The sequence below is a fragment of the Phodopus roborovskii genome, unplaced genomic scaffold, assembly GCF_943737965.1.
Source record: "Phodopus roborovskii unplaced genomic scaffold, PHOROB, whole genome shotgun sequence".
Taxonomy (NCBI): domain Eukaryota; kingdom Metazoa; phylum Chordata; class Mammalia; order Rodentia; family Cricetidae; genus Phodopus; species Phodopus roborovskii.
The window spans coordinates 612,620-631,468 of record NW_026126517.1 but is presented as its reverse complement, the minus strand read 5'-3'; the positions used below and the strand labels follow the sequence as shown (position 1 = coordinate 631,468).

At 48.2% G+C, this 18,849-nt stretch overlaps 1 protein-coding gene across 2 annotated transcripts; it reads left to right on the top strand.

Moving 5' to 3' along the window:
• The first annotated feature begins 7,414 nt into the window (after nt 1-7,414).
• S1pr2 (sphingosine-1-phosphate receptor 2) lies at nt 7,415-16,799 on the top strand. 2 transcript variants are annotated; one of them, XM_051196749.1, is made up of 3 exons: nt 7,415-7,655; nt 13,576-13,669; nt 14,227-16,799. In XM_051196749.1, the coding sequence occupies exons 2-3, from the start codon at nt 13,659-13,661 to the stop codon at nt 15,323-15,325; spliced, it is 1,110 nt and encodes a 369-aa protein (XP_051052706.1). In that variant the 5' UTR covers nt 7,415-7,655; nt 13,576-13,658; the 3' UTR covers nt 15,326-16,799. The 2 variants fall into 2 exon arrangements, with proteins under 2 accessions (XP_051052706.1, XP_051052707.1); XM_051196750.1 differs by lacking the exon at nt 13,576-13,669 and having other exon boundaries at nt 7,419-7,655.
• Nucleotides 16,800-18,849: the final 2,050 nt, after the last annotated feature.

Here is an 18,849-nt window from a genome sequence, read left to right as displayed (position 1 = left end):
CTTGGAAAGCTGAAGCAAGAGGTGTGAGTTTGAGGCCAGCCTGCACTACCTAGAGAGAACTTGTCTCAAAATAAATAAAATAAAACAAGGGGCTGGAGAATGATCAGGGGTGGAGTACTGGCTTCTCTCACAGAGGACCAGGGTTCAGTTCCCAGTAACCACATGGTGGCTCAAAATCATCTGTAATCCCAGTTCTGGGGAATCCCAAACTCTTCTTCTGACCTCTGAGAGCAACAAACACTAAGGAGATACACAGGCATACATGCAGGCAAATATTTATAGTGGCAGGCTAGGGGCATGGCTCAGTGTTATGTGCTTGAACCTGTGGGTTCAATACTCAGCTCCCCATAAACAGGGCTTTGGGAGTACAACTATGATCCCAGCACTCAGGAGGTGGAGGCAGGAGGTTCAGGGGTTAAAGGTCACCCTTTGATACCTAACAGTCTACCTCCTAATACCATTGGTGACCAATAATTAGTAGAAGCTTCTGGAATCTCTTGGTTTCTATTTCTCCTCTCTGAAAGTTCTTCATGGACAGAGTTTTGCTTGCTTCCTTTTCCTTCACTCTGGCCTCTGGAAAAGGCCTAGCTTCCCCCCACCCCCACCTTCTTAAGCTATCCAGGAGTTCAGTCCTCAAGTCTTTTCCTGATGACCAGTATGAGACCTTGACTGTCCACGTGGAAGATGGGGTAAGGTGACTAGAGGAAATATCTGCATTTCCCTGGGGACATCACTTTTGTCTGAAAGTCTCCTGACAGCCAGCCAAATATGTCTGCTGTTTTGAAATCACCCCCACCCGCAGGTCTCTAGGGAGATAGTAAATTGCTGAGCCAGCTGAGGCTAGCATGGGGGGGCACTTCCTCCCTGCTATAGTTTCCCAAAGAGATGACACTTCCGTTCAAATTGCTCTTTCTCCAAGGACAGGACTCAGGCTATTGTTTTCTCTTTGCATACCTCTCCCCTCTGATGAATACCTGGGTTCTAGACCCTGTCCTGAGAACAAATCTGCATTGGCAGAGGATACACATGTCCATGTAAATGAAAACATTTACAAGATGTCACCTGACTTTCATGCATGCCATAGCATATGCTTGCTAGATTACACTTGCTCGCATGCATGCAAAAACAAAAAATAAATGAAAATTTAAAAGATAAAATGTATCTTTTCTTGGTTTTTTTTTTTAAACAGGTTTCTCTTTGTAACCCTGTCTATTCTGGAACTCACTTTGTAGACCATGCTGGCCTCAAACCCACAGAGATGCACCTGTCTCTGTCTCACTACTTGTGAGATTAAAAGCATGTACCACCCCATCTGACTCATTTTTTTTTAATGTTTATGAATGTTTTGCTCACATGTGTGTCTGTGTACTGCATACATGCCTGGTGCCAGTAGAGGCCAGAAAAGATCATCAAATCTCCTAGAATTGGAGTTTGTGGAAAGTTGTGAGCCACTAGGTTCACCTGAACCTGGGTTTTCTATAAGACCAACAATTTCTCTTAGCCCCTGAGCCATCCTTCCAACCTCCTGTTTTTGTTTTCTTGAGACAGGGTCTACTGTAGCCCAGGCTGGCTGCTACATCTTCTTTGCCCCCATCTCCTGAGAACTGCGCCGACTGGCTTACACACACATAGACTTGCTGTGATCTTGCTGTGCATCCCAAGCTGACCTCAAATTCATACCCTTGTGCCTCTGCATCCTTGAATGCTGGTTTCAGGGGTAAGATAATACATCAGGCTTGAAACTTGCTCAGGGCAAGGATTAAAGTCTAGAACCACTAACTCTTTGCCTTTTTCTCTCAACTGGGGAATTCTAGGCAGATGTTCCCCGACTGAGCCACATCCCCAACCCCTTGCTGGAAGATCCATACTATCAGCTGGGGCTGACCTTGTGTGGATAATAAACTTATCACTAAGATTTCATGAATGCAACTTCCCTGTCATAAGAGTGACTATCTCTCAATGGATGCCTCTGGCTCTCAGAGTCTTTCCACCCCTTTCCCGCAATGTTCCCAGAGCTTTGGAAGGTACAGATTGTGTTGTAGATGCAACCCGAGGGCAGTTGTTCTCTGCATTTTGACCAGTTGTGGTTTTCTGTGACAGTCTCTGCCTGCTGCAGAAAGAAGCCTATTCAAAGAGGGTGAGGTCTTTTTGGTGGGTAGAAGGCTAAGTGTTTAGAAAGCAGTTAGGACTGGGCAGTGGGGGTACACGCCTTTAATCCCAGCACTCAGGAGGCAGAGGCAGCCTGTTCTGCAGAGCAACTTCTAGGACAGCCAAGGTCACACAGAGAAACCCTGTCCCTAACAAACAGACAAACAGACAAAAAAGAAAAAAGAAAGCCATTAGAAATAATGCTGGTTTAGGAAAGTGGCAGCAGTGGGTTCTCCTCTAGGGTCTATAATCTCACCAAACACATGAAACACAGGTAATAGGTTAGGTTATTTTCTCCTGTTGAGTGGTCCTTAAGTCCAATGAGATGGTCACCCCAGAGGATGGATGTGCCACTATTGTATCTTGAGGAATATCTTGGTGGTCTCCTCATTGCTATGGCTCAAAGGCTTAACTAATGGGTAGGACTCTTGATTGCTTTTCTCCCTTGCAAGTTTGCACATCACCTTCCTGTATTATGAGATATGAGAGCCAGTCCTTGGGGAGGAGGCTTCCAGGCCAGTTCCAGCTTGATTCCTTCAAGTCCTGTGTCTGAAGTGCAGGTGCAATAGGGACTTACATCCCTATCTGGGCAGGAATCAAGGGCCATGGCAGTAGCCTGTATTGTTGGTCAGACTCCCCTGACCAATAACTTGAAGGAAGTTTTCCTACACCTGTTTTTTTTTTTTTTTGTTTGTTTGTTTGTTTGGTTGGTTGGTTGGTTGGTTGGTTGGTTGGTTTCGTCTATGGTTTTGGGCTGGAGAACATTGTCTCCCCAAGTGCTGTAAGACATACATATAATTGTAAGTAAATATAAAATAGCATGATTCCCTATTGCTTTTTCAAACATCTCTAGGGATATTTATGCTCCTTCTCTTTCTTCTTTTGTGTTATCCTCTCTCCCATTCCCCAGGTAAGTCTCCCCCAGTCCTGTTTTTCTTAATATCCATTTCTTTATTGTTTGTTTATTTTTGTGATGCTGTGGATACAGCTCAAGACTTCTCATCTTCTAAGTCAGCCTTACGCCAGCTCTTTCATTGTCAATTAACATATTCTTACTATATCATGATCCTGTCTCAAAAACTTACATAAAATGGATATTCAATTTTTTAAAAAATTTCATATGCATATGAATGTGTGCTGGTACCCTCTGATGTCAAAAGAGGGCACTGGGTTCCCTGGAACTAGAGTCACAGGTGGCTATGATCTTCCATCTTTTGCAAGAGCAGCAAGTGTTCATCTCTTCAATTTTAGGGTGCTCAATTTGTTAAATGACAATATGTGAACACTGTTACTAGGCCTGGATTGCTCAGTGATAGAGTAAAACACTGACCTAGCACGTGCAAGAGTCCTGGGTTCCATCCCCAGCTCTACAAAAAAGCTACCAATTAATGTTTGTTATTAATTATGATTGTTTTTTCAACTAGGAGTCTGATAAGCATTTGCTTTTTTGTCTTTTATGATCTCATAATTTTCTTTGTCTTTGTAATGAAATTATTTTATATTCATTTACTTATTTATGCATGTGCACATGCCCACACATGTACCATGGTGTGGTTGTGGAGGTCAGAGGATGACTTCCAGGAGCTGGCTCTTTCCTTCAATCATGTGGGTCCTGGGGATCAAGTCCAGGTTGTCTGGTTTGGTCATAAGCAGCTTTACCTTTTGAGTCATCCTGTCAGCCCACATTTGTAAAGTTTGGAGTTAGTATACAAATGTGACCATAAAAGGGTCCTCTAGTGTCCTCAGGAGAAGTGGCTTCTTCTCACATGGTTTTCTGGTCCCCTACTGGGTAACAAGTGTGACAAGTATCTGTTGAATTTTCCCTTGCATGAGTTCACAGGCAAATGTGGGTGTATTTATACCATCGTTATAACTACCCTCACCATGTGTATTAGTTTGCAGCTCACTTTTCCTGATATGGTCTACTATGCCAGTTTCACTTCAGTATTTACCCTCTTGTCCATGTGAGGGTGGAAGCTAGAGCCCCTGCACATGCCAAGCACACTCAGCTGAGCTATGCTTTACTTGCCTCCTGATAACAAACAAACAAACAAAAAAGCACTTTTATTGATTGTTTTGAAAGATTTGGTTTTTTTTTTTATTCTGTGTATAAATATCTTGCATGCATGTATGTGTGTGCAGGTGTCCTTGCAGGTCAGAAGAACACTGGCTTCCTTGTAGCTGGAATTGTAGGCAGTTGCAAGCTGCCATATGGGTGCTGGGAATTTAACTAAGGTCTTCTGGAGGAGAAGCCAATGGTTTAACTGCTGGGCCATCTCTCCAGCCCCCTTCTTTCTCTCTCTCTCCTCTCCCTCCCTCCCTCCCTCCCTTCCTCCCTCCCCCCTGGGTGTGTAGAGGTCTCAAAATGACTTGAAAGAGTGGTTCTCTCCTTCTATCATGTGGATCCTGGGACTGGAACTCAGGCTGTCAAGATTGGCAGCAAGTGCCTTTAGTCTTTCCAATATCAAGGCTGCCCTATTTATTTTTATTTATTTATTGAGACAGGGACTGGTGGTGCCAGGTTGGCTCCTAATAGGTTTGTAGCCTAGCATGAACTCCTGACCCTGCTCTCTGCTTCCTGAGTGCTAGGATGACAATCCAACTTCAGATCCTTTCTACTGAAGTCTGGGAGTGAGACTCCCCATTCCCTTGGTTTCATTGCTTTACCTCGCCTGGATCCCAGGCTGTCTTCAATTCTTCGGTTTAATTTGTTGCTGGAATATAACTTGTCAGCAAAGCCAGGAAGCACAAAGGATTTCCATAATGCAGGCAGAGTTGCCTTCCTCCCCTCCCAGCTCTTCTCTCAGTTCCTCTTCCAGGAAGTCAAGTACTTTCTTTTCCCTGCGTGATTGTGGACTCTTCCCACTTACACTTACACTGAATCTAAGGTCCTTGGGGACAGGGTGTACCATGCTGTTCACTGTCCTGCCTCCAGCCTTTAGTTTCTGAAGCACTGGAGTGTTTAGATGGCAAATACACAGACTCTTTCACTTGTGCAAATGGTACTCTTCTATTTCATTTTATCTTATTTTCCATGCTGGGGACATAATCCAGGGCTTTATGTATCACAGGCAGGGCCTCTATCCCTGAGCCACACCTCCAGACACTCAACTGGGGGATTCTAGTCCATTGTTCTATCACCTTTTGTACCCTATTGAAAAGCTTAATCTATCTAGCAAGTGATGAACCCTAGAACCCACTGTGTAACAGAAGATGCTTGAACTCTTGATTTTCCTGCCTCCACCTACTCAAGTGCTTGGATTACAGGCTTGTATTCAGATCACCACTTATTTATTTTTTGTGGTGCAGGAGACGGAGCACAGGGCCCTGTGTATGAGAGGCAAGTTCTGTAATACTGAGCCACACACCTCCACAAATGGTTGAGTTTTTTTGCTTGTTTGTTTGTTTATTTTGGTTTGGGTTTTTTTGTTTTTGTTTTTTGGTGTTTCCAGACAGGGTTTCTCTGTGTAACGCTCAGGCTGTTCTGGAACTTGCTTTGTAGACCAGACTGGCCTCGAACTCACAGAGATCCACCTGCTCTGCCTCCTGAGTGCTGAGATTCAATGTGTGTGCCACCGTGCCTGGTCACAAATGTTTTGAAGCAGTTATGGGGCACAGTCTTAAATAAGTCAAGGGGGAAAATATTCTCTCTCTTATGGAGCTTATGTTTGGGTGGGTAATTTACCTTTTGTTTTGTTGTGCTTAAATATTTTTGTTTTTAATTATGTGTAATTGTGTGCATGCATGTATGGGTATGTGCATGTGAGTGCAGGTGCCCATGAGGCTGGGGATGTTGGATACCCTGAGGCTGGAGTCATAGGAGGTTGTCAGGTCTGTGGGTGCTCATTGAGCCATGTCTTGTGCACCTTTTAAAAATTTATTAATTTTACGGGGCATTGGTGGTGCACCCCTTTAATCCCAGCACTCAGGAGGCAGAGGCTGGTGGATCTCTGTGAGTTTGAGGCCAGACTAGTCTACAGAGTTTGTGCCAGGACAGGCTCCAAAACAATACAGAGAAACCCCTCCCAAAAAATTATTACTTTTAACTTTATTGTGTGTGTGTGTGTGTGTGTGTGTGTGCAGGTGTCGCAGCTGGCCTTGGAAGTCAGAGGACAACTTGTAGGAATTGGTTCTCACTTTCTACTGTGTGGGACCCAGACATCAAACTCAGACTTTCAGACCTATTGGTTTTTTCTTTTTTCATTAATTTATTTTTTACATTCCAATCCCAGTTCCCCCTCCCTCCTGTGCTCTGACTCCCTCACTCCCTCCCCTCCCATCTCCTCCTCAGTGAGGGTAAGTCCTCCCCTAGAAAGTCTACTAAGTCTCTCCCATCATTTCATTGAGGCAGGACTCTTCAACCCTAGGCTGAGCAAGGTATCTCTCCATATAGAATGGCCTCCACTAAGTCAGTTAGCCTGTTACTGTTTTTAAAAAATCATTTATTATTATTGTACATGTTTTTGTGTATAAATGCAGGTGCAGCAATGCATGGTGTCATGTGGAGGTCAGAGGACAACTTTGCTAGGGACTGAACTCAGGTCAGGCTTCCAGGCAATTACTTTCCCCTGCTTAGTGAGCCATGTAGCTGATCTGCTGTTACTCTTAATTTTGGAATTTTTTTCACTCAGCGTTATTTAGAGGGAAGGAGACAACAGGATCATATAGTCAAACTTCAGAACAAACCTACTTCTACTTCCTAAGTGCTGAGATTAGAGGCCCAAACCGCCATGCCCTGCTTATGTGGTGCTGAGGCTGGAACCCAGGGCTTTGTGTGAGCTAGGCAAGCACTCTACCACCCAGATCCATATCTCAACCTGTTGCTCTCCAGAAAGGGTCTCACTTGCCCAGCCTGTCCTAGCAAGTCTGAATTTCCTGATCCCCCTAAATCCCAGGTCCTAGGTGTAGGTGCATGTGCCACCACAACCAGTTCTGTTTTGGGGGCTGGGCGTGGCACAAAGTAGGAATTTGTTTCTTGAAGGAACACATAGTAGGTGCTTAATCCTGAATTGCCAAGTCTTCTCGTAGTAGGTAAGCACTATTTCCTCCGTTTCCAGGTCCCAGGCACGAGCCTGGAGCAAGGCCTTCATTGTCTTCCAAAAGGAACACAGTTGTGTCAGGTCTAGGGTTAGGAAAGGTGTGACGTCACGCTGCCGTGACATCATGAGACGGCGGTTCTCACGGTGGGGACTGGGAGGGGCAGGACAGGAGGGGGGTGCGGACAAAGGGGCCCTCCACTTCTCCAGCGCGCGCCCTGGCTGACTGGCGGACCACATCTGGAATTCATTGCAAGTCGCCGCCGGAAAGAGGAGGAGAGAAGGGCGGGGCGAATAGGGAGTGGGGGCCGGAGGCGGCGGCTCTGCCCGCCTCCCTCTTGTCCTGGGTCCCCAACTCCGGGACGTAGACCGAGCCTAGCTAGCAGCCTCCAAACCCAGTCACTGGCTGTCCCGGGGCGCAGACGCCAAGGCCACTCAGGCCAGGGCAGGGACCCCGGCCGGCCTAGCCAGGTGAGCGCGCGGGGCCAAGGGGAGGTTCCGATCTGGGCGGCCCGCTGAGACTGCGGGGATACGAGTTGGGAGCTCCAGCCCAGGGTCAGGAGCTCATACAGGCTTAGCATGCGCTGCTCCAGGCTCTGCTGTACGGAAGGGACCGATCACCCCCCCCCCCTGCACTCGTGTCCACCACTCCAGGCAGTTTCCCACCTACTCAGTGGCGCACCCCCAGACAGAGCTCCCCGCCTTCCTCGGGGCAGGAAGTTGGTGCTGAAGAGAAAGGCGGAATCCAAGCGCTTTGGGTTGGCGACTTTGCAAGACAGGATGGGGTTTCTCAGGAAGCAAGGTTTGGGGCAGTGGGATTGTTGGGGAGAGGTACAGCATCCCTTCCCAGTTTCTGGCTTGAAGTAGGAGGAAAGGTGCTACGTAGGAGCGGCGGACGCTCGGAGTTCATGGGCGGGGTCCCCAGGGAAGGCCATCGCCCCACACCGCCTGTGAGGCTAGTATTTATTTATTTATTTATTTATTTATTTATTTATTGCCTCAGTTTCTCTAAGTTGGCCCTCTCCTCCGGTTTTGTTTCAGAAGGAGAGGAACAGTACTGTATAGTACAGATGCCTCCTCTTCCTATCCTAGCCCAGGGATGGGGCGTAGGGGCGAAGGAAGGCACGCGTGGCGTGGAGTCCACATTGTCGCGGGCTACACTGCGTTGGGACTTGCCCCCTTCTCTGGCACGGGTTGACTCACCCGGGGATTTCCACCTCCCCTGCTTACCCTCGTCTGTATTCTTGTTAGATGCCTAAGGCGACACTCTCTGAGCCCACGGTCCCCTGTGGCGGGACATGGGAGCATCACTGTAGGGGGTTGGGGGAGGGGGGATGCATCTTGGGTCTTCCCCTCTCCCCAGTGCCTGGGGAATCTAGGTGTGGGGGCTCTCTGATGTGATGTAGAGATGTCGCCTTCCCCTATTGCCTGGTACGGGGAGGGGGCCATCCTGCGCGCGTGTCAGGATCTCGAGAGAGAGATGGCGCCGCCCCAGAGCGAGAGAGTGTGGATACCGCGCATTCCTCCGCCTGATAAGGAGCCGAAGAGTGCTGCCTGGGCCGGGCGGGTCTTACCGTCGTCGCCTGGCTTCGCCTAGTGGCTGAGTTGGGGTGCTGCTAGGGGAACTGAGATGTCCCCAAGCTCCGCCTGGGAGCCCTTCATTTAGGGCCCTTTCATTCATTCTGTGTCTGCCTCCTTTGCGTTAGGCGCGAGAGGCTGAGCTTGAACTTGATAGCTGGCCTCATGGGGTACGGTGGAAAACAAGATAATTTCTGATGGTAAAGCTAGATGCTCTGATAGAAAGAATTCAGGGATGGGCTGGACACGATGCCCTATGCCTTTAACCCCAGCACTCTGGAGACTGAGGCAGGAGGATTCTTGTGAGTTCAAGGCCAGCCTGATCTACATAGAGTTCCTGATCAGTCTAGGATACACAGTAATACCCTGTCTCAAAAACAAAAAGAAGGTAATTTCTGAAGACCTTGAAAGTGACATTCAAATGAAATCCAAAGATGATATCATCTGCCAGAAAACACGTTTGTATGGGGGGAAGTGGGGTGGGGTGGGGTGGGGTGGGGGAGTGGCTGTAGGATATAGGGAAGGCCCTGAGGTCGAGATTCAAATGGTCCTTAGGAGGTTAGTGAGGGGTATCCATTGAAGTTCTAGGGAGCAGTAAGATTGGGGGTGGGGAGTGAAGATTAAGTTCTCCCCTGAAGGCCTGGTGGGCAGCAGCAGCGTGGGAGGGGCTACAGTCACACTGTAACCGAAAGAGAGAAAAGGTGAGTGAGTGCAGGATAGAGCTGGGGAGGATGAGCTCTGGAAGGGGTGGGACAGGAGCAGAGCCACTAAGCCACTGGGTCTTCCTCCAGCCTTCCTCTCTGCTAATCTTTAGCCAGGCAGTCCTGTCTGATGTCTGCCTTCCCTCTCAAGCCTCTCACTTGTGTTCTGCATCCTGGGAACCCAGGGGTTCAAAATAATGTTGTGCCCCCGAGCTACACAGAGCTCCCATTCTTAATTTTATTTATTTATAAACAGAATCTCACTATGTAGCAGTGGCTATCCTGAAACTCACTCTGTAGATCATGCTTGCCTCAAATTCACAGAGATCCACCTACCTCTTTCTCCCAAATCCTGCCATTAAAAGTGCCCTGCCACACTGGGCTTTTTAATATATTTCCTTTCCTTTCTTTCTTTCGTTCTTTCTTTCTTTCTTTCTTTTCGTTTTTTCAAGACAGGGTTTCTCTGTAGTTTTGAAGCCTGTCCTGGAACTAGCTCTTGTAGACCAGGCTGGTCTCAAACTTATAGAGGTCCTCCTGCCTCTGCCTCCAGAGTGCTAGGATTAAAGGTGTGTACCACCACTGCCGGGCCATATTTACATTTTAAAGGTTACATTTATTTATTTTGTGGCTGTGTCTATATGGGCATGTCTGGTTCATGGCATGAGTGTGGAGGCCAGAAGATAACTTGGGAGACAGTCCTTTTCCCCACTACGTGGGCTCTGGGACTAGATCAAGTCTTCAAGCTTGGTAGCAAGTGCCTTTAGCCAAAGAACCATCTCAACATCTCCCAGCCCACCCTTTTAATTTCTACTTGAGTCAAGGTCTGCCTATGCTACTCAAGTTAACTTTAAACTCATTATGTAGCCCAGGCTGGTCTTGAACTCTCCATCTTCCTTAGCTTCCTATGCAGCTGGGATTATAGGTGTGAACTACCTGGTCAAGCTCGTTTTCAGTTCAGGGTTTAGTGGCAACTTCCCCTACCCCCCCCCCCCCAGGCAGCCTGGACCACTGTGGTGGAGGGTGACATGAGAAGAGACTCAAGGTTTAACCAGATCTTGAAGTCTGGACAAAGAGAGGAGGAGGCCAGGCCAACTTCTATCTGCCTGGAGAGACTCTTCCTCCAAGGCACTAGCCCTTGGGCCTAGCTTCCTCTTTCAGGGAGTCCTTAAACCGCTTAAGCTCTTTGGTTAGGAAGGTTCAAGAAGGGAAGAAGAGACTGGGGAGACAGCCTGGACCCTAGTTTCCCCTCTTTACTGGACTGTGTATGGCTGCGCGCGCACATATGCCCGTGTGCAGAGTTTTAGCTTCTGCACAACTGTGAATCTAGCGCTCACTCCCTCTTTCGCCTCTGGGAAGACAGATTTTCTGGTCAGTCCCTGGGGTGCTCTGGCGGGGCTGGTCACGTTTATTTCTGCAGGAAACGGCCGTAATTCTTTCTTTTCTACACCACCAGACACTGGAGAAGGGGTGGTGGCTATCCTTGGGAGTCTCAGAGGGATCCTAAGGGACACACCCTGGGCTTCATGCCTACTAGGCTTGCAGTTGTGGGGGGGGGTTGATTCTCAAATATGGGGCCCAGACGATCAAGGCAGAACTGAGGTGTCTGAGGAAGGGTGACCCAGTGGTCAGACTGTGGTTCAAATAGCCCCACAGGGACAATCACACAGCTCCTGAAGAGAGAAGTCCCAGCAGCTTTCAAAAGGGAGCCGCTGTAAGATTCTTCTCAGAGCGCCCCCAGCTGGACCAATCGGATGCCGAGGATGCACCCTGGAGGATTGAAAATGAGCCAATCAGGCTCCAGGCTGCTTCGGCCTGAAGACCTGTCTGTGTGTCCTGGGCCAAGCTGGTCTGAGACCGGCTGCAACAAGCTGAGGGCATTGGTGCGCCCGGGGGCTCTGTCCAGGCTGGGGAAACAAGGGGCCTCTGTGTGAGGATATGGGTGGGGCAACTGTCCCGGAGGACACGTACAAGCTCTTCTCTGTTCACAAAGTAGGACGGATGTCCCCTTGCCTAGGGGGTGGGGAGCAGCTGTGTCTGTAACACCTCCTCGATCCCCCACCCCCGTCAAAGGCCAGAGTGTCCTACCGAGGGGGCATCTGGCAAAGGAGATGGCTGGGCGACCCCGGAAGACCCCCATCATTCTCAGTACTCACCAGGAACCGGCTCTTCCAGCCAGCTTCTGGAACTGTGCTCTTTCTGGGAAACACGTGGCCCTTGTCAGGCCTCTTTCCAAGCCCAGGCTTGGGAGAGTTCTTAGCATGTGGCCCCTCCCTGTAACCAAGGACGGGAGCATACTCTGTGCATTGCCCCAGCCCCCTCCTACTCTAGCTGGCCATGGTGTGCTCAGCATCTCATGTTCTCTGCCCACACAGGTCCCCTCCCCATCCCTTCCCAGGGATGCTCAGTTTTCCTTGCAAAGGAGGGGTGGGTGATTCAGACTTTTCATGGAAACAAATTTCTAACCCCCCCTCCCAACCCTTCTGCACAGATTGCTCCAGGGGGCCCTTCGCAGCTCACATGATTTTAGCAGTTGCCTCATCTTATTAGCCAGGACCTCCAAGACCAGGTCACTGGTGACTTCTTCAATCTCTCCATTCCCTCTTCATTCTCTCCATTCCCACCCCCAGACTTGCCCACATTGGATGTGACAAGGGCTCTACCATGTTTGTCCCAGGTGCTTGACACATCTGGATTGCATCCTGGCCCTGGAGGGGGTGCCAGCACCCTGCCCACCCACCTGGGACCTAGTGTCCTTGGGTAGTGTGAGATGGTGGGAATGGAAAACGGCTGTTGGAGTGGTTTGTTTGTTTGTTTTTAAATGGCTAAATCAGCATCCTTTTCCAGAGTGAGTGGAGGTAGCCCCAAAGCTTGTGTGTGCTGTGGAAGGGGACACTGAAGACATTAGTTAATACTTGTTGGACATTTCCTATGCTCTCTGTATGTGTTGTGTGTGTTGGTACATGTGCATGTGTATGCACACATGTGTGGGAGACATAGGACGAGTTCACCTATTGCCCCTCAGATTACATCCCACCCTGTTTTGCTTTGTTTTTGAGACAGGATCTCTCAATGGCCTGAAACTCTCCAGGTAGATTAGGCTGAACGACCAGCGGGCCTGGGGATCCTCCTGTCTGTTTGCCCAGTGCTGGGGTTACAAGTTTGAGCCATCGCCCTTGGCTTTTTTATGTGGGTGTTAGGGATTGGACTCTGGTCCTCATCCTTGCAAGGCAAGCACTCTACCTACTACTAAGCCATCTCTTCAGGCTATGTGTGTATCTTTTTCTTTTCTTTTTAATTCTTTCTCTTTGAGCTTCCAGGGGGATCCACCTGTCTCAGATTCCCGCATGCTACTGGTCTTATTTTATGTGGCAATCAAACTCTGGTCTTCACAATTAGAAGGCAATCTGTGAAACTTTTTCCTTCTTTTCTCTTTCCTTCCTTCCCCTTCTTGCCTTTTCTTTTTAAAGTTTATTATTGTGGGGAGCATAGTGTATATGTGAGTGTGGGCACACCCATGCCACTGGCACCCAACATGGAGGTCACAGGTTAATATTTGGGACTCAGTTCTCTTCTTTTACTGTGGCTTTGGGGACTCCAATTCAGGGTGTCAGGCTTGCTCAGTAAGTGCTTTTACCCATCTACCCATCTCACATGATCCCTTTGTTCTTGTTCTCACTGAGGCTGGTTGTCACTCTTGGGCTCAAGCTGTCATCCCACTTCAGCCCCTGGGGTGCTGTGATTACAGGTACATATCACCATCCAGGTTTCACACATCCTTGAAAAGGATTTTCTCATCCCTTATGAAGGGATCTTTTTGGTACCCATTGTACAAATGAATATGTTGAGGTCAAGAGTCTGAGCCTTCAGCAGGTCAGTCTGAAAGTCAGACTTGGAGTAGGAACAGATAAACTCTGACTTGCTACCAAGGTCTATGTCCTTCAAGATAATGCAGCTCTGGGAAGCTTGGACCTCAGGGCCGTCCTGGTGTCTCCCCAAGTCCTTATCTTTGGGTGTGCCCATGGCCGCAAGGCTTAGACCCAGCCAGGAATCAGGCAGTGGGTGGTAATGATCAGGGGTTGGTGCTGCGGGTACTAAGAATCTCACTTACCCAGGTCAGCAGGTGGCATGAAGCCTGAGGTGCCTGTGTGTAGGACAGAACTGACAAGCTGTCCAAGCCCTACCTTGGACTTGCTCTATGGAAGGCAGGTGAGGTTTCTAGGAGTCCCAAGAATCTTCTGTCTGATCCTTTCTTTTTTCTTGAGATAGGATCTTGTAATACAGCCCAGGCTAGCAGTCCCCTCCTTCTCTCTCAAATTCATGGCCTCTATTTCTTTAATTCTCTCTATATATATATATGTATGTATGTATATATGTATGTATGTATATGTATATATGTATATAAAATGCATATATACATATATGTATATTTCTAAATATATAAACACAACCTGTTCAGTCCATATAATGTTTTTGTATGAAAATGATTTCAGGTCATAAATGGTGGCACATGTTTAATCCCATCCCAGCACTTGGAAGGCAGAGATAGGAGAATCTCTGAGTTGGAGGCTGACCTGTACCAGGAGAGCTAGGGCTACACAGAGAAATCCTGTCATGAAAAAAAAAAAAAAAAAAAAAAAAAACAGAAAAAAGAAAGAAATCTGAATTGATTCCTCTATGCACGCATCCTAAACCTCTATAGTATAACCTCACTGTAGAGTTCCTGGAAAGCCACAGGTCTAATCTGTTGTCCCTTTTCTCTGCAGTTCTCATCCCCATGGCCCCAGCTGGCCACTGAGCCCCACCATGGGTGGCTTATATTCAGAGTACCTCAATCCTGAGAAGGTCCTGGAACACTACAATTACACCAAGGAGACGCTGGACATGCAGGAGACGCTCTCCCGCAAGGTGGCCTCGGCCTTCATCATCCTCCTATGCTGTGCCATTGTGGTGGAGAACCTTCTGGTGTTAATCGCTGTGGCAAGGAACAGCAAGTTCCACTCAGCAATGTACCTGTTCCTTGGCAACCTGGCTGCCTCCGACCTGCTGGCAGGTGTGGCCTTCGTGGCCAACACCTTGCTCTCAGGGCCTGTCACTCTGTCACTGACACCTTTGCAGTGGTTTGCCCGAGAGGGTTCAGCCTTCATCACTCTCTCTGCCTCGGTCTTCAGCCTCCTGGCTATTGCCATTGAGAGACATGTCGCCATCGCCAAGGTCAAGCTTTATGGCAGTGACAAGAGCTGTCGAATGTTGATGCTCATTGGGGCCTCTTGGCTGTTGTCACTGGTTCTGGGTGGCTTGCCCATCCTGGGCTGGAATTGTCTGGACCATCTGGAAGCCTGTTCCACTGTCCTGCCCCTCTATGCCAAGTACTATGTGCTTTGCGTGGTCACCATCTTTTCTGTCATCTTATTGGCTATCGTGGCATTGTATGTTCGAATCTACTTTGTAGTCCGTTCCAGCCATGCGGATATTGCTGGTCCTCAGACACTGGCCCTGCTCAAGACAGTTACCATTGTACTGGGTGTTTTCATCATTTGCTGGCTCCCAGCTTTTAGCATCCTTCTCTTAGACTCTACCTGTCCTGTCCGGGCATGTCCTGTCCTCTACAAAGCCCATTATTTTTTTGCCTTTGCCACCCTTAACTCACTGCTCAACCCTGTCATCTATACATGGTGTAGCCGGGACCTTCGGAGGGAGGTGCTGAGGCCCCTACAGTGCTGGCGGCAGGGAAACAGAGTGACAGGCCGTAGAGGTGGGACTCCGGGTCACCGGCTCCTGCCCCTCCGCAGCTCCAGTTCACTGGAGAGGGGTTTGCATATGCCTACATCACCCACATTTCTGGAGGGCAACACAGTGGTCTGAAAGGAAGGGGTGAACTGACAGACAACCAAGCCACAGAGAGAGCTCTGTGGGGAGAGCTCTGTGGGGAGTGCCACAGGCCTAGTAGAACTGACCATAACTCATAGGTCAGTTGGCCAATGTAGACACTGACTAAACAGATTGTAGTACCATAACTGTGGGGACTGTTAAGGGTCCAGGGACACAGCAGGCTGGAGCTTAGGGCTAGAGCATTTGCCATTTGGTACAAAGGGTGTCAGTATCCTATCCTACCTTCCAGCCACCTGGCTCCCTGCCTGCTGCTTTTAAGACAGGACCTCTCTATGTTGCCCTGGCTGCCCTAGAACTTGCTATGCAGACCAGCCTGGCCAGGAGCTCACAGAGGTCGCCTGTCTCTTCCTTCTAAATGCTGAGATTTAAAAGCTGTGTACCATCATACCCATCTCCTGCCACCTTCCATAGACTTCCATAGTGGAAACACTGTCCTCAGGGGACCCAAGGCTTCCTCCCTGTCTGTCTGAGGCCTAAATCCACAGCTTCCCCAATTTCACCAACTCAGTTACTTCTTCCCTTTCCTTTCATGTTCTGGGAAAGGAAACCTGTGTGGGTACAGGGAGGAGGAGCCTAGGATCCTAGTCTTCATCCTCAGACCTCATTGGCTACTTGCTCTATTGGAGAGTACAGAGGAATCAATTGAGGGCTGGGGAAATCAATGTGGGGCAGATGCTAAGGAGGCTTTGGTCTTCCTCAGGAGAAAACTCTCGGGGAGATATTGGTCATTCCTGGAACTCCCATTCCCAAATCCAGCCTCCCTCCTCACAAACTATTCCCACCTTCATCTTACCCCAGGTACCAGGTCCTCTAAGGCACGGCAGCCTTGCAAATTGTCTTTGTTGTTTTTAAAAATTGTGACAGGGTCTTCTGTAGCCCAGCCTGACCTCCAACTCACTATGTAGCCAAGGCTGGCTTTGGACTTCTGATTCTCCTGCCTCTACTTCCTGGATGTTGGTATCACAGGGGTTCACCACCAACACCTGTTTTGCAAGTTATCATGAATAACATAGTTAACAGAGATGTGAGGTGGCCAAGGATATTCCTGGGTACTCATATGTAACCTTCCCTTGAAGGACTTTGCTAAATCCTGTGGTGAAATAGAAAGTCCAATGCGGTACAAAATGTATTTATATATGTCTGTGTGCCCGTGTGTGACATATCCCAGTGTGGGTGTTGTCGGACTGCTTGTGTTCACATCCCTGTTGAAACTGCCAGAGAGATATATAGGGGTGGGCTCTGGCCATGCATAGACCCCTTGGGAATCGCTGGTTCATCTCTTCCACACATAGAAACCTTTGCCTCAGGTTTGTGAAAGAAAAGGTGGAGGAAGGGAAAATTTGGGATGCAAGGAGCCAGTTGGAGGTGTATCTCCTCTCATATAGCTTCCCAGATACCCTACTTGTGCTGGAGACCCAGATCTGGGCTAATAAACAGTTCAATTTCTCTTGCTGCTGGTGGTTATTAGTTGTGTGTGTGTGTGGATTATAGACAACCATTTCTTCCTATTAGTGTCCTTGGCCTGAAGCAGATGGAGTAAGGGAAATTATCAACTGCCAAGACACCTTAGCCTTCCCCATTTCTCTATTCCATGCTCCCACCCCCAACTCTTAGCTCTGCCTGAGCTGGAATTGCACTCAGTGACTTCTGGGAACACAGGAGCCAGCCTTGACCTTTTCCCTGGGGCTGTTGGGAGGCTGTTTTGCTCCTCACAGTGACTCATTAGGCCCAGGGCCTCCATGTTTCTTTCAAAGGTATGTTTTAGCAGGTGAGATGAGGCTGCTCTCCATCCCAAGTCTTTGAATAGTCTGGGGAATTGGAGAGGTGATTTCAGAGGGATAGACAAGCCTAGCTACTCTTACTTCCCAAAGTCATGGCTGACTACCATCACTTTCTTTTTTTTTTCAAGACAGGGTTTCTTTGTGTAACAACGCTGTCCTGGAACTCACTCTGTAGACAGGCTGGCCTTGAACTCACAGAGATCTGCCTGTCTGTACCTCCTGAGTGCTGGGACTAAAGTATGCTCCACCAACACCCTGCTCACTCAATACTTAGTTTTATAAGGGTTTTAAAAGTTTTAAAGTATGTGCTTGCATGTGTGTATGCATATGTGTGTGTGTGTGTGTGTGTGTGTGTGTGTGTGAGTGAGAGAGAGAGAGAGAGAGAGAGAGAGAGAGAGAGAGAGAGAGAAGATCATGGATATGTGCAGGCCAGGGAAATTGGATTTTCTGGTGCTAGAATTGGAGGTGTTTGTAATTGACCTGTTGTGGATGCTCAGAACAGAACATAGGTCTTCTAGAAGAAGAAGCAAGTGCTCTTAACATTGGAACCATCTCCAGCCTCTTTCCTTCCTTCCTTTCGTTTTTTTTTTTTTTTTTTTTATTCAAGACAGGGTTTCTCTGTAGCTTTGGAACCTGTCCTGAAACTCACAGAGTCCAGGCTGGACTTGAACTCACAGAGATCTGTCTGCCTCCCAAATGCTGGGATTAAAGGTGTGTGCTGCCAACACCTGGCTCTCCAGTCCCTTTTCATTCCTCCTTTTTCCTCTGCTACTGGGGATGACAAGCCTGCTGGCCAAGCAGTCTACCACTGTGAAGTGATTATATACATATATGTGTGTATGTATATGTATGTATGTGTGTATGTATGTATATATATATGTGTGTGTATATATATATATATATATATATATATATATATATATATAGAGACAGGGTGTTATGCAGCGTAGGCGCCCCTCAGATTCACTATGTAATAATAGCTGAGGATGACCTTGAAATTGTGATTTTCTTGCCTCCACCTCCTAAACTAGAGTTACATCACAAACTGGGTTTATGTTTTGCTAAGGATGGAACCCAGGGCTTCCTGCATCCTAGGCATTGCTCTGTCAGCTGAGTCCCACCCCAGCCTCAATTGTCTAGTTCTTTGTGTTTTTCTTTGTTTCCCTAAATGGGCTCAAGGGATGATCTTTCCTCCACTGCCAGAGGCAAGGGTCCCAAGAGCTTGATCTAGGGCTGAGGTGACAGCTCAGTGTCTGACATTCCAGAGTTTGCATCTTTAGGACACACGTGGTAGTAAGAGTCAGGTGGGCTTGGAAGCTGCCTGGAATCTCTGCACTGGTGAGTAGAGGCAGAGAGTTTTGGGGGTGGGGCAAAAGACCAATCTGGCTAATCCAGACCAGCCTGGCTGGTGAGCTCTGGGTTGTGATAGAGACCTTGCTTAAGTAAATTAAGAGGAGACAAATGGAGAAAAGACACCTGAAGTCAACCTCTGGCCTCTGCATACATACCTGCTCCTGTGAACTCAGGCATATGCAGACACACACACACACAAAGGTGAGAAGAATCTGAATTAGATGTGGCCATTCACATCTATAATCACTGCACTGGGAAGATGAAGGCAGGAGAACTGGAATTTTGGATCCATCCCAGACTACATACTGAGTTCCAGGCTAGCCTGAGTTACATACCAAAACCCTGTTTAAAACGTGTGTGTGT